The 14,783-nt window shown below is 47.0% G+C and overlaps 1 protein-coding gene across 9 annotated transcripts in view; it reads right to left on the reverse strand.

The window, feature by feature from the left end:
* Positions 1-14,783, reverse strand: part of ptprfb (protein tyrosine phosphatase receptor type Fb) — a 167,089-nt gene that overhangs the window by 22,508 nt on the left and 129,798 nt on the right. For 5 of the 9 annotated variants that reach the window (XM_030752271.1, XM_030752275.1, XM_030752274.1 and 2 more), the window contains 3 exons: positions 6,030-6,184; positions 4,572-4,583; positions 2,387-2,499 (listed from right to left, as the gene is read on the reverse strand). In XM_030752271.1, coding sequence (XP_030608131.1) covers positions 2,387-2,499; positions 4,572-4,583; positions 6,030-6,184 — 280 coding nt within the window. The remainder of the gene's footprint in view (positions 1-2,386; positions 2,500-4,571; positions 4,584-6,029; positions 6,185-14,783) is intronic. The other 4 variants (XM_030752279.1, XM_030752278.1, XM_030752276.1 and 1 more) reach the window with 1 other exon arrangement.

Here is a 14,783-nt window from a genome sequence, read left to right on the forward strand (position 1 = left end):
ACAAATCAAATAATCCGTACGTGTGAATGTCATATAGCAACACATGCTACAAAACACTAATAAACAAGCGATCCATCAAAAGAATGAGTAAGCAAGGCATTCACTGCTGAGGAAGATTGCTTCAGGGAAGGCTGTGCACAGGTTGGTAGAAAAAAATGCAGTATGTACCATTTGTGGAAAAAAGCTTGAAAATAAAAGCCATTAAAGAATACTATTAAAGATATGAGTCACCTTTATATATTTTTTCAGTGCTGAAGATAAACTTGCTTTTGAAGTACTGAGTGATCCATTTCAGGAGGGCTTTCATTTTGGAAATGACATCCTTTCAAAACCCCTAGTCATAAAGACAGAACACACACACACACACACACACACACACACACACACACACACACACACACACACACCTGCCCGCCCACCCAAGCCAAGCCACACCACCTCGGACGAACCACGGCACACTGATAAGTGGCCTACTGAAACAAAGCAAGGCCAATAGACCCTTGTTGAAATGCTACTACACATGTAACCCCAAGGGGTAACATGACGAGGATGTGGGACCTATGGATTTTTCAATACACAACATCTAGACTGACATTGAAATAACTAGTAGCTCAGTGTCCATCTGCAAGAAGAAACTGCTATCACAACTAGATCGATGAGGTACAACATAAATGCCATGGCAATGAAGAGACAGGAACGTCAGAGGTCAGGGGGCAGATATCATCATCCCCACACTCAGACAGGGTATGCTGAATGCCAGATGCTGACCTGAAAGAGAAGATCATGACTATGCTGGAAACCTGAAGACTAGAGGCTAAGATTAAGGCAGCACAGAGGGAAGTTAGCCAGCTCTCAGAGCTAAAGGAAGACCTGATGATGAAAGGGGTGCCTAATAAGTACAACAAAATGTCCATACCTGAAGCCTTAGAAACTACCAGGCAGCACAAATGAACCAGCTATGTTCATAAGATGTGCCCTGAATGGCTGACCAAAGGCCGGACAGTCCTGATCCCCAAGGACCCCCACAGAAGGGACAGGTCCCATCCAACTACCAGCCGCTAACCTGCCTCACTACAACAAGGATGCTCCTATCAGCCGTCATAGCAGCTAAGATGAACAGGCACATGGCTCATGAGTGGGGCCCAGAAAGGAATTGGCAGTAACACCAGAGGAGCAAAACGCCAGCTACTGGTAGATAGAGCAGTCACGCAAGACTATAAGACCAGACTGACCAACCTGTGTGCCGTATGGATTGATTACAAGAAAGCCCATGACTCAATGCCTCATACGTGGATCCTGGAATCCCTAGAACTATACAAGATCAACAGGACCCTAACATCCTTTATCAGGAACTCATTGGGGATAACTGGACAAAGCTGGGCTGAAAGCTAGCACAGAGGCACTAGTCATGGCAGTACAGGAACAGGGAGGGGTCTATCACACCTGAGACAATCCAGCACATAACACTAGGGTGCGAGATGCTAACCAAGTGACTGGGAAAGTATACAGGAACATCTGTGCCGAGTATGACCTGGACGTCCCAAGGTCAAAATGGGACACATCCCCAACCCCCAAGGGTGGTAGAGAATGACCGGGCTGAGATCCTGTGGGGCTTGCAGATACAGACGGATCAAGTGGTGATGGCTAACCAAACAGACATAGTAGTGGTAGACAAGCAGAGGAAGAATGCCTTAGTGATAGATGTAGCAATACCAAGCAACAGCAACATTAGGAAGAAGGAACACGAGAAGTACCAAGGGCTGAGAGAAGAACTAGAGAGGATGTGGCAAGTGAAGGTAAAAGTGGTCCTTGTGGTAATCAGAACACTTGGGGCAGTGACCCCTAAACTGGGAGAGTGGCAACAGATCCCACGAATGACATCTCTGTCCAGAAGAGAGCAGTCCTAGGAACAGCTAAGATAATGTGCACCCTCAAGCTCCCAGGCCTCTGGTAGAGGACCCAAGCTTGGAGGACAAAGACCGCTTGCAGAGCGAGTGGGGAGGACTATATAACTGGATTGTTTCCCAGAAAAGCTCTGATAAAAAAAAAAAATACACACCAAAACATAAACAAGTTTACTCTTAAACAGACCCATGAGAACAAGTGCAGGCTGATGCCATTTTCACATCTTGTCAAAGTTATCTTGTGACTTTCCAACTTGAAAATGCGGTTCACATCAACCCTCAAGCCTTAAATTACAAGGAGAGCTCTGAACATTGTATCAAACACCAGCTCTGTAAGCTTGCAACTATCTTGATGACATAAATACCTGCATCATTACTACCTTAAACCAAAAATTAATTTCCAAATTCCAAATGGAAAGCAGAGCAAATTTCACAAACTTTTTGTAGTTGATTGTGAAATTGGTAGACTTTTGTTTTTTTACCTGGGGTCTGGTAGTTGAGTCTTCTCATCTCTACAGGGTCAGAAGAGTTGGCGAGTAGGCAGTCTTTCACACCACCCGAGTGCTCATCTTTAGGTAAGGGTGATGCACGCTTCCTGTGGTGGTAGGAGAAAACAGTAAGACATTTCAAGTTCAGACCATCTATGTACTTCATACAAAAAGCTCTTAGTTAGCCATAAGTTCCTCAAGCTAAATGAACATATAAATGAGAGGAAAATTCAAAATTACATCTCCTAACCATTTCTAACCTATGTGGTTAGAAAAAAGAACAAAAAAAAAATGCACACACTTCCATGCAGTTGCACACTTTATGAGGTTAATGATATAGTTGATGGTTTTCAAAACTACTTTTGAGGACCACCAATTCAAGAGACAGTAGGCATCATCCCCATTAGTTTGAAAAACTGGAGTTTAATGTGTTTGAAGAAACACCGTAATTTTCCTGGAGTGGGCTAGGTTTGGCTTGTTTGCTGCTGGATAGGTGACAGCTGCAGTGTGGGAATGTGTATGACTGCATGTTTGTGTGTAGTAAAGACTGAAATGTGTGCTTCCCACTGCTGTTTGTGTGTGCGTGTGCTAACAACACATTGTGTTTACTGGCTTCCAGATTGAGAGGAAAACAGGCGGATGCTGTAATTAGCTCATCAGCTGGGTGGCACAACACAGGGTAATTAGACGGGTTCTGCAGCACCTGTGCTGCCGGGCCTGGCCTCGCTGAGTCTAGCATAGCACAGAACAGCATAGCATAGCTCAGACTGGCTCAGCTCAGTCGACCATGGAAAGGAAAAGAAAGCACAGCCTGCCTCTATTCAGACAGCCAGCATCTGTTGACATACACACACAAACAGGCACACAGATGTACGCTTTTCCATCTCTCCAACTTTTACAACTACAAATACACACACACACACACACTCGTACAGATACAGCTGCAGACTCACAAGCCTTCTGACTGCAAATGGAAATGGGCGGAAGGAAGCATCAGGGTGCCCTGTGGAAATTTCACATCTCATTGCACTCTATTTGCAAGTGGCGAGCGTGGGTTTTAGGAAGGAGCAGGGCCTTCTGTTGAAGCCCAGCGTGGTGAGAATACACAAAGCTGGTGGTGCACACACAGCCTTAACCCGGTCCACCTCAGCCGCTGAGGCTGGGGGCCTCTCTGCCACCTGTTATCTTATGCTGCAGAGGCTTAAGTTAATGCTAGCTGCATGACGGTTAATCTATGACAAGCATCACTTCCTCTCCAGCCGAGAGCTGAGCCAGACCATATCTGGTTTTCCCAGAGATCACTCATGGAGCCGGGTGAGGCTAAGGGAGGAGATGAGAGAAGTGGGCAATCTCTGATCTGTTCTCTTCACCTCATCTATACCTCTGACCCACTCAGATGCCAATCAGATCTACATGACACTTTAGTGCTGGCCAAAAGTAAATGTGGTAGGTTATTCATCTTGGACTCAAAGTGAGGTTTAAAACGTGAGAATGTAAAGCACACAAACATGCACTGTGAGAACACGAGTCAGTTCGCGGTACAGGGTGTGCTTAATGAGGCTAGAACAGCCCCCTTTGTTGAGACTCCTACCAAGGGGAAGCAGGAAAAGAAGAAGAGGGAAAAAAAAGGCTAAAAGTAGAGGAATGAGTCTCAGTGGAAAATGTCAGCTTAAAAGATGGGAACATTTCTTTTTCAGCAGTTTGTCTGCCTGGCATTTACTTCACAATGGCCCATTGAGCAGCAGGTGATGCCTTGGCATATTCAGATGGGGCCAGTCTTGAAGGGGCACGCTGACACTGGCTGGATAATGAAACACAGCACGGAGACAAACCATAGCAGACAGGGCGATCTGTGGGGGAACACTGGGACTAGATGTGAAACATGCACTGGTACATGGACATGACCCTGGAGCTCCTTTGACCTTAGTTACCAAGGGCTGCAGAGTCTGCTGTTTTTCATGTATTGTAAAATTTTGTAAAGCTGAACACATCAGATACAAAGATGCTTTCAATCATATTTCAGACGACGTTTTTGTGTGCTATGCCAATTAAAGATCTGAGATAGCTAACTCTGCAACCCTATAGAGATGATTAATACCACCAATTTCACAACACGACTGAAAAAGACTTGGGCGGTGGAAGATGAAATTGTGATTGATGTTTCAGTGAAAGTACCCACCTTTCCTGCTTGCTGCATTCACAGGGGCAAGAAAGAAGTTGGGGCGTTAATGCGTAATAGTTGTGCATGCATATTTTATTTTTAACACATATTTCATTCTAACTTTGGACCATTTTCCAAAGGACAAAAAAAAGAGTTATCTTAAAAATCACTGGAGACTTTTGAGAATAATCATGTCTTTGTTTGCTGCTAGTGTTGGTCTTGACGACTCTGCAGGTAGCAATAACAACCAGAGCTACAGTGTGATTATTCCTTTGCACATTTACTGCCAGTCCACAGTGAAAAGGGCACACAGCCACCTCCCCACAGTCCCTCCTGTCAATCTGTGTCTACATGAAGAAAGGGCTTCCAGACAGAGGACGTGCTACTCAGCAGTGAGCTGTCTCAAGGCCTATTATTAACCAGTCCCTTTCTAAGTCTGCCGGAGACAGCAGCCACATAGCAAGGCTGAGCATGGCAGGTGAGGTAAGTATGATTTGAAATGAAGATCTTGTAATGGAGCCATCAGGACAAGATAGAAGGTAGGGCTTAATCAGGAAGAAGTAAAGTGAGGGGATAGATTCCTGTAGCCACTACATTATTTTTGTACTGACATACAATTAACTGTGTATTACTACAATGTCTAAAGAAATGCTGGTTGCATCTTCTGCTTTATAGAGCTCCAAAAATTAGTGGATGTGTTACTTTTTGATTATTTAAAAACAAACAAACACTTCATTGTTAATTATAGCCCCCCTTATTTTGTTATTAAAAATCTGTCATTGAAATTCATGTCTGACAGTCCAAAACTCAAAGGATGTTCAAAGTGCAAATATATACTAGAATATAAAATAGCTGCAATTCTTTACAGTTCATAAGCAGAAACCAGCAAATGTTTGTCATTTTTGTTTAATAAATCATTCACTCTAAATCAACTAATCATTTTAACATTGCCTGGTAAACTGCTTCTCCAAAGCACCTTGTTGGTCTGTGTGTAATCACGGTGTGCTGCACAGGGGCAGCCAAAGTGCTTTAAAGAGATATTGACTAAGCGTTTACTTAAGCCCTCTGTTGCAGCCTTCTGCTTCTTATTTGAAATGACCAATGGTGTTGGCAAAAACGCATTTCTCACTCCTAACTAAGAGATTTTGACAGCCAAGCTGTGCTTTTTATTAGGGAGGCAATGTCAGCTGCCATTTCAGCTGACACTTCACATAGTACTATTGAAAATAGCCAATTGGGCCAAAATATTTTGTATTAAAAAAACAAATCGATGCGCCTTTGGTTCCCCTCTCATTACCCTGTACATTATGCAAAGGAAATTGGATGTTATAGTTTGGTGTGCGAGGAGCCTGGTGCAAGTGGCAGGAGGAAGCCTGTCTCATTACCATTCCTGATGCAACCAAAAGAAACCTACAATCACAAGTGTCACTGCATTTCAACCTCAACCAACTAATAAACAGAAGCACGGACTCTTACTTCTTAAAGATGAGGATGGCGATGACAATGCTGATGATGAGCAGCACAGCCAACACCGGGCCCATGACCCACAACATTTCAGACTGCTCCATCCCCTGAGCCATACTTGAAGTGACCTCGATTGGATCTGAGTAGGGACTTGCTGAAAATGTCATCTGTAAGGGAAAAGAAAAGAGAGTACAGGTACATCAGAGAGCCACTTCAGACTTTTTAATATGTATGCAAGGTTTCACTTCTTATTTAAGTGTAATCTGGATTCCCAAGGGTGTTTAAGTCTGCCTAAAGTTAAGAAAGAAGCTCAAACATCAAAGAAAAAGGCACCGAACTGGAGAAGATCAAGAATACTAGCATGTTGCTAACATTAATTTAAAATTCTACACAGAGTTCAACTGTAGATCAACCACTTATATACTAAAAGGATGATTAAAAAAAAAGATAGACGCTCAATGTGTAGTACTTTCTGTGGCTGAAGTAACAAAACTGGAAACAATGACGTCAGCTAAGTCTACCTTGAACACAGTAAGGAATAAAAAAAAATTATATCTCACTGCAGATGCTTTGTCTCTGGCATCCATATAGTCAAGTTATGTCAACATAGTAATAGCTCACAGTTCAGCGATGAAGCAGAACAAGCCATGAATCTATCAGCCAAACTCAAATCAAGTTTTTATATTTCTGTTGAAGCATTTCTATTAGAAGAAACTAAGACAGAGAAGGAGTGAGGTAGAGATGGAGAGGCAGGGATAAGTGTGCATGTCCCTTGGTCGCTGAGATAAATGGGGGCACAAGAGAGGACTCATCTCTTCTTCATTAGTGTTCACACCGTGACGGAAGAGGAGGAGGTGACGGAGAGGGTGCGTTTCCACCTTGGTTGTAAATGAGACATCTTTCCACTCCACATCTCTGAATGATGGGGGAAGTGGAGGTGGGGAGGTATGCATCGGTGTGCGAGTATGTATCTGAGGAAGGGGTACTCGAGGGGATGCAGTATGCTGCATGGTTAAAAAAAGGGTTTGAAGAAAAAGGGAATCCAACTGCGGGAGAGCAAGCTGACAGATGAGGAAGAGAGAGGAATGAGACGTCTGTCATTAGAACTCAGCGTGACACCTACTGAATGACGATGGGAGATGCAGGTTGGGGTAGGGAGTATGGAGTGTGGAGGGATATGGGTGACAGATCGCAGACCTCTAAGGGAATTGGGCTCCCAGCATGCAGTGGGAATGCTGGGGCAGCAGGCAGCAGTAATCCGGATCATTAGCTGCACAGCAGCCTGCTCTTCAGCACACAGGCAGATATTAATTGGAAAGATAAGCTGCAATGAGCTCAAAGAGTCCTGCACTCTGTCATATAGTTCTGTTATCACTCATGCTCTTGGACAACTGCCATGAAAATTTACACCTTGGGTGTGTGCGGTACAGCACGTCTCAGTTATGTACGTGCGAAACACCATGCTCTCCTAGTAGGCACTGAAACATGATAACTCAAGCTAGAAAGTGAAAAGATACAGCAATGTCTTAAATTTGGCTCTGTCTCTCTCACATACACAGCAGGAATATGAGACCAGCTTTCTACCATTCAGTGCGCCTTTGGGAGGAATCTATTATCCAAGAACAAAGAGAAATGGCACAGCAATGGGACGCTGGTGATGTGACGACACCACAAGGCTTCCTGTTCTTTTGGGAGGGCCCGAGAAAGGCTGTAGGATATGGCCCTGCAGGGAATCCTGGGAAAAAACTTTTTTTTTTTAAAATGAGGTAACAAATAACTGCAGCTGTGCTTTCAGAGAAGGATAAGAGAGGAAGAGCAAGAGCAGAGGAGAGGGCTGAACAAAAAGAGAGGGCTTTTTGTCTGTTGGTCACGGTGAAGTAGTGGGATCATCCATTTGAACGGCCCTAATATCTGATAAAAGCTCAGTCACGCAGCTCCTAATGCCTCTGCCCTCGCACAGCGGTATCACAATGGAGCAATGGTGCAGTGAAGGAACGTGTGAGCCTGAGAGTGAGTCAGAGACAGTGAGAGACATAAGTGCATCTCTTACAACTCTGGATCAGTGCACGTCTCTCTCTGTAAAGTATGGACATGTGTGTGTTTGTGAGAGGTAACACTGATCATACTGTTACAATGCTGGGAAACACTGGAGTCTTGACTGGTACTTTGACACATACCAGCCACCTAAATGTTGAAATTGTAATGGGACCAAAAAAAAAAAGAAAAAGAGCCAAGGCCAATGAGTGTAATTGCAGAATTTGTCTTTTGGTCCACATAAAGTTTAATAGAAGTGCCTTCTCCATCTACAAGGAATGAGTACAGAGTTGGTTAAAAACACAGAGCTGAAACTAAATAGATTTCATAGGGCAATCGAATTTGAAAGTGAATTAGATACTGAAAACAGATTTGATAAAATTCTATTAAATCCCATCCCTACTAGAGAAAAGTGGGTAGAGAATGATAAGTAGAGGAGAATAAACACACACAAAAAAACCTACTGCAGATAAAGATATCCAACTGCAAGAATTATCAGTAATGTATTTGGTTGTCTGTGTGTGTATCTGCCAGTAAGAAAACGAGTGTGGCTGTGTGTAAGAACTGCAAACAAAAAGTATGTACGTTTTTTTTTGTGAGCACACCTGGAACATCAGTTTTTCTGAGCCCTTTCACAAACTTCTCTAAGCCTCCACAAGTGAATGTATTTGTTTTGGTCGCAGCCGCTAGGAGAGAGAGTGTGTGTGTTTGTGTGTGTGAGTGAGATTGTATTTGTCTGAGACAAAGCAAGAGAACGAGAGAGAGAGAGAGTGGGTGATGTGAGATGGCAGAGAGAGGAGACAGAGAGGGAGAGACAGAGGAAAAGGTGTTATGGTAGTAGCAGTATATCGAGTCTGCTATCTGGCCCGTGGGCTACACAGCTTCCCAAGTCAGCCACTGCACCACCATCCCCTGAAAACAGAATCCGCTATGCACAGCACAGGCAAATTTGTTTCAACTTGCCGTTGACCCCGCTAGCTTCCTCAGCGCTCCAAAAGTGGCTTAAATAAGCTGTAGGGTGTGCGCCAGACAAACAAACAAACATGCAAAGACGCCTATTATGAATCTGCTGCTCTCTCTGCCTCCCCGGGGAGGCTGAGGAGCCCACACGCTTGTCATCGCTGCATGACATAGGGAAAGACAGAGAGAAAAAGGGAGAGGAGAAATGAAGGTACAAAAAGTGAGAGGGAAAGATGATAGTATGTGTGAATATACCTTTATCTATGAGGAACAGAAGTGTGGCTGCAGGGTCTTGTCTACCCCATATGATGACCTCCTCTCTTTTGTCGTTTTCAAACTCCCCTCCTTTTTTTTACCCATGCATGCCCCCTTCAGCACCAGAAACTGCACGTTTTACCCCTTCCTAGCTGTCTGAATACCAAGCATCCAGATATCTGGAGACATTGCTACAGGGAGATGCCTCCAGGAGTGGATGGGCATTTGAATGGACAATCCCATCAATCTTGCCTTTATTCCAACTCCACTTGGTGAAAAGTTGGACTCAAATATGCTTCTGTTCCCATCTTGTTTTCTTGTGACAGTCCTCCTAATACTGTTTGTTAAAACCTTTTAAATTTTGAAATAAGCCAGCCTTCCATGTTGAGAGTATTGTGAGCTCAAAGCACCAACAGATTTATTGCTACAATACCAATTCTTTTTAGGAACAGAGAGAATATATACACTCAATGCTTGGGTAACTTTGCAAATAGGAAAATATAATACTAACATCTGAACACTGACTTTTTTTTTCCCTCTCTGCTAGAATATCGTTGGGTTACATAACGTAATCCCTGGTTCTTTGATAACAGAGTGAGGTGTTTCACTATGGGAATCGCCTTGGCGTGACCAACTACGGAAGCTCCAATGACACCACGTCTGTCTGCGACAGACCTGCCAAGCCGTGCTCAGGGCCCCGCCCCTCCTACTATCACGGCTGACCAGCTCCTCCCTACTCATTCTAAGCAGATTTCTTTCCGTGCCCAAGCAAGGAGGGAAGTGATGGTGAAACACCTCACTCTGTTATCAAAGAACCAGGGATTACGTTATGTAACCCAACGTTCTTTTTCTAACTTCGTTCGGTGTTTCACTATGGGAGATATAGCCCACTCCCGGATTGCGCCAGCCCTCCCGAAGCTGTGCTCCAGTGCTGCCCAGGATCTCAGCTCAGACCTGAGGCACTAGACTCCAGGACTGCCTGAGCCAGGGATGACTGAGCGACATCCAGTCTATAAAACCGCACAAATGTGTGTGGTGTAGCCCAACTCGCTGCTGCACAGATATCCTGGACTGACACCCCTCTGAACAAAGCCCAGGATGTAGCCATGCCCCTAGTAGAATGAGCTCGAAGCCCCGATGGGGGCTGAGTACTCTTACAGCTATAGGCTAGAGTTATAGCCTCTACAATCCAATGAGACAGCCTCTGGCGGGACAAAGGCCTGCCCTTGTGGGGGTGGGCCCAGGAAACAAACAGCTGATCAGATTTCCTGAACCCAGCTGTTCTGTCCACATATGACCCCAAGGCCCGCACAGGGCACAATGTGTTAAGCCTGCGCTCCTCTACAGAGGAAAAAGGCGGGGGGTGAAATGCCAGTAGTTCTACTGTGGGGCACCTGTATGATGACTCTATCACCTTAGGGACAAAGGCTGGGGTTGGCCTCAGGCATGCTTTAGTAAGACCAGGGGCCAACTGTAAACAAGAGGGGTGAATGGACAAAGCCTGTAACTCACTAACTCGCTTGGCTGTAGTTAGAGCCAGCAGCAGAGCGGTTTTAAGTGAGAGAAATTTCAACCCTACAGCCTCGATTGGCTCGAAGGGGTGGTAGGAGAGTGCATCCAAAACCAGTGATAAATCCCATAATGGGACCAGTGGCCTTGAGACTGGGAGCTTACGGCGTGCCCCCTTCATGAAGCGACACACAAGAGGGTGCTGACCAATAGGTTTATCACCCAATCCCACATGGCAGGCTGAAATAGCTGCCAAATAGACCTTTATTGTGGAAAAAGCTTTCCCTCCGTCCAGCAAATCCTGAAGAAAACACAGCAACTCCACCACAGAGCACTGAAAAGGGATAACCTGCCTTTCATAGCACCATTCTTCAAAAACACGCCATTTACAACTGTAAAGAGAGCGTGTGGAGGAAGCTCTTGCATTCTGAATGGTGTCAATAACCTTCAGAGGCAGACCCGCAGCATTCAAATTCGACCTTTCACGGGCCAGGCCCACAGAGCCACCCGGTCTGGGTGAGGATGATATATCTCCCCTCGCGCCTGAGACAGAAGGTCCCGGCGGATGGGGAGCGGCCACGGTTCGCCCGCCAGGAGCTGAATTATTTCTGCTAACCAGTGTTTCGACGGCCACCGTGGCGCTATTAAAATTAGCGACAGCCCCTGATCTCTCACTCTGATTAGGGTTGGAGAGATAAGGCTGAGAGGCGGAAAGGCATATAGCAGTGTGTCTGGCCATGGGTGGGCCAGAGCGTCCATGCCCAGTGGGGCGACTGGGTCTGACAGGGAGAAAAACAGTGGGCAATGTGTGTTTTCCTGCGAGGCGAAGAGATCTACGGCAGCCCGGCCGTATTTCTGCCATATCTGCTCCACCACCTGCGGGTGAAGTCGCCAATCTCCGAACAACGGGTTCCCTCTGGACAGGAGGTCCGCCCCCCTGTTCAGAATACCCGGCACGTGAGTTGCCCGAAGGGAGAGGAATTTTGTGCTGCTCCACACAATTATTTCCCTGGCCAGTCTGTGCAACTGCAGGGAACGAGTACCACCCTGGCGGTTGATATAAGCAACTACTGTAGAGTTGTCTGTTTTCACCAAAACATGTCGACCCTGGAGATACGGCAGAAAATGCCTTAGAGCTAAGCGCACTGCGTGCAGCTCCAGTATGTTGATGTGAGCCCGAGAGAGCCTCCGAGACCAAACACCATTTACTGCCCTCCCCATCATGGTTGCGCCCCACCCTGACAGAGATGCATCTGTGGTCAGGGTCATCCTGGATGACACCGCGCCCAGAGGTACTCCCGCCGCAAGAGCTGCTGGGTTCCTCCAAGGTTGGAGAGCCGCTATACATGACGGTGTTATTTTTACACTGCGACCGAGATGGCGGTGAGGGCACAGACGTAGGGACGTGACCCAACGCTGAAAATCCCTCATCATAAGCAGCCCCAAATGCACCACATTTATTACCGAGGCCATAAGGCCGAGGAGGCGGAGACAGAGCCGGAAACGCACGACTTTCCCCACTTGAAAGAGGGAGAGGCACTGAGTGAAGGATGCGATCCTGCGCTCTGAAAGCGTGACACGATAAGATCTGGAATCTAAAATGAGCCCCAGATATTCCGTATACTGTGCGGGTTTCAAGCGGCTCTTTTCCAGGTTGATTTTGAAGCCGAGCTCCGTAAGGTGGTTTGCCACCACCCTGGAATCTCTGATCGCCTGCTCCCGCGATCGGGAGCATATCAGATAATCGTCTATGTAAGAGAATATTCTGATGCCGCTGTTCCTTAACGGAGACAGCGCTGCCTCCACACATTTGCTGAACACCCTTGGGGCTAATGATAGCCCGAATGGGATAGTCTGAAACTCGTATGCTGCGTTCTGATAGGCGAACCTGAGATATTTCCTGTGTGGAGGATAAATGGCGATGTGAAAATATGCGTCTGAGAGGTCGATTGTCACAAACCAATCGTCTGGGTGAACGGCCCGACAGAGCGCTTTGTGTGTGAGCATTCTGAACGTGTACTTTCTCAAGTGTTTGTTCAATACACGTAGATCTAAAATGGGCCGGAGAGAGGAACCCTCTTTTTTTGGAATGAGGAAATAGCGGGAGTAAAAGCCCTGCTGAGCCTCCTCGCTCGGGACCGCTCTGATCGCCTGTTTGCGTAACAGGGAAGCAATTTCGTCCTCCAATACGCTTGCTGACTCTCCCTTGGCCACTGAAATCAACTTTCCGTTGAATTTCGGTGGTTTCATTGCGAACTGAAGCCTGTATCCTTGGGAAATGGTGGCCATAACCCAGGGATGGACTGCGCATGCGCGCCATTGCTCCAGCCGCGCAGAGAGCGGGCCCATGAACACGTGTGACGTCACCTCTGCCTCCCGCATGGAGGTGTCCCCCTCGCGAAGAGCGCCAGCTCCCTCCGCAGGGAACGTAGTGACATGACAGTGACTTTCTTTCATTTTTTTCATTTTCTTTAAACTGGGGGGACATTCTGCCCTTGGCAAACTGCCTGGTTGCAGGAATGCCCACTTTATTTCTTTTTGAACCCCCGAAACACAATGAAGTGTCTGAAAACTTTGGGCAGTGCTTGGTGACACTGATAGATTGCTTTGAAGTGAATAATGAACCCGGGGAAGTGCATGGTGACACTGCGACCTTTGACCCCACATCTCCTCTCTCTGAACTAGGTGTGGGAACCGAGAGAGGGCTCCTGATGAACTGGGAACCCCAGGAGCCTCTGAACCATGAACCCTGGGAGGTGTGGTTGCCTCTTCCAGCACCTTCCTCCTCTTTGCGGGAGGAGAGAGAGGTGATGCACAACGTTGCAGGCTTGCTAGGCTGAACGCTTCTTCTTCCCTTCCCCGGGGTGTGACGTTCGGTTCTTTGCAGCAGCTGCTGCAAAGGAGTGTTTGCCCCAAGGCCTTGGGTTTTCTGCCTTGACCTGGTGGGAAGGCTGCAGTCTTGCCGCTTGCCTCTGAACTTTAGCCCCACTCTGCCTACCCCTCACGGCTGCAGCTGCTGCTGCGAAGCCTACTCTAGGCACCTGGTGAGATTGTGGGTTCACTTTTCTGGGTAAGCAGAGATTGAAAGCTTCTCCCTCCTGCTTTCTGAGAGTGCTTGTCTCTCTCATTTTCTCCAAAGCTGGGCCAAAGAGACCCTTGGCTGGGTCATAGGCTGCATCCATGATTTCAGCCTTCTGAGTGTCTCCCAATCCTGACAGGTTTAGCCATAAAGCTCTCTCACCTGAGACTGCAAGACCCATTACACGCCCACAACCCTGGACTGCTCCCCTGGAGGAGCGTAGGATGAGATCGTTGACCACACAGATCTCATCCCAGAGGGCCGGGTTTGGAGACCCCGAGTCCAGTTGACGGCCCATGTCCTCTAAAATCTCTGCCTGATAAGCTGACAGCAGTGTAACCGCATTAAGGGAACACACCGACTGTGCTGAATATTTGTACATCCTTTGATAGATGGATGCGGTGAGGCGATCCATCTTACTGGGCAGAGAAATATTAGAAGAAGCTGAAACTGACCTGCGGTTAGGGTGAAGGTGATAAGCCACTGAAGGCTCAACTGCTGGGGGTCCGGTCAGCCCCAGCTCACCCATTCCTTGCATCTCCAGCTTAGAGCAGCCCTGGGTAGGAAGCTTGCTCTTAAAAGGGCTAGACCAATAGCGACTCATTTCTTTCATGCAAGCAGGCACTGCTGGCAGAAGCTGCTTTGCAGGTGGTGAGGCTGGAGGGAGCCTCTTGCCATCATACAGGTCACGTTCTGCCCCTTCAGCCGCCTGGGCTGCTGGCCATGTGATGCCCAGCTTGGCAGCAGCCCGTTTGCAAACATCATACAAGTTGCTGTCCACTGGGGGTACAGCTTCAGCCCCACTTGGGGGCCTGGACTGCTGGGCAGGGAAGGTGGAGTCATCCTCCTCTTCCTCCATGTCTTCTAGGCCGAGGAGGTCGGAGTTGGCATCGCCATCCGCATCCTCATCCGCCGGCTCACCCTCAGTT

The sequence above is a fragment of the Archocentrus centrarchus genome, chromosome 17, assembly GCF_007364275.1.
Source record: "Archocentrus centrarchus isolate MPI-CPG fArcCen1 chromosome 17, fArcCen1, whole genome shotgun sequence".
In the NCBI taxonomy this organism is placed as follows: domain Eukaryota; kingdom Metazoa; phylum Chordata; class Actinopteri; order Cichliformes; family Cichlidae; genus Archocentrus; species Archocentrus centrarchus.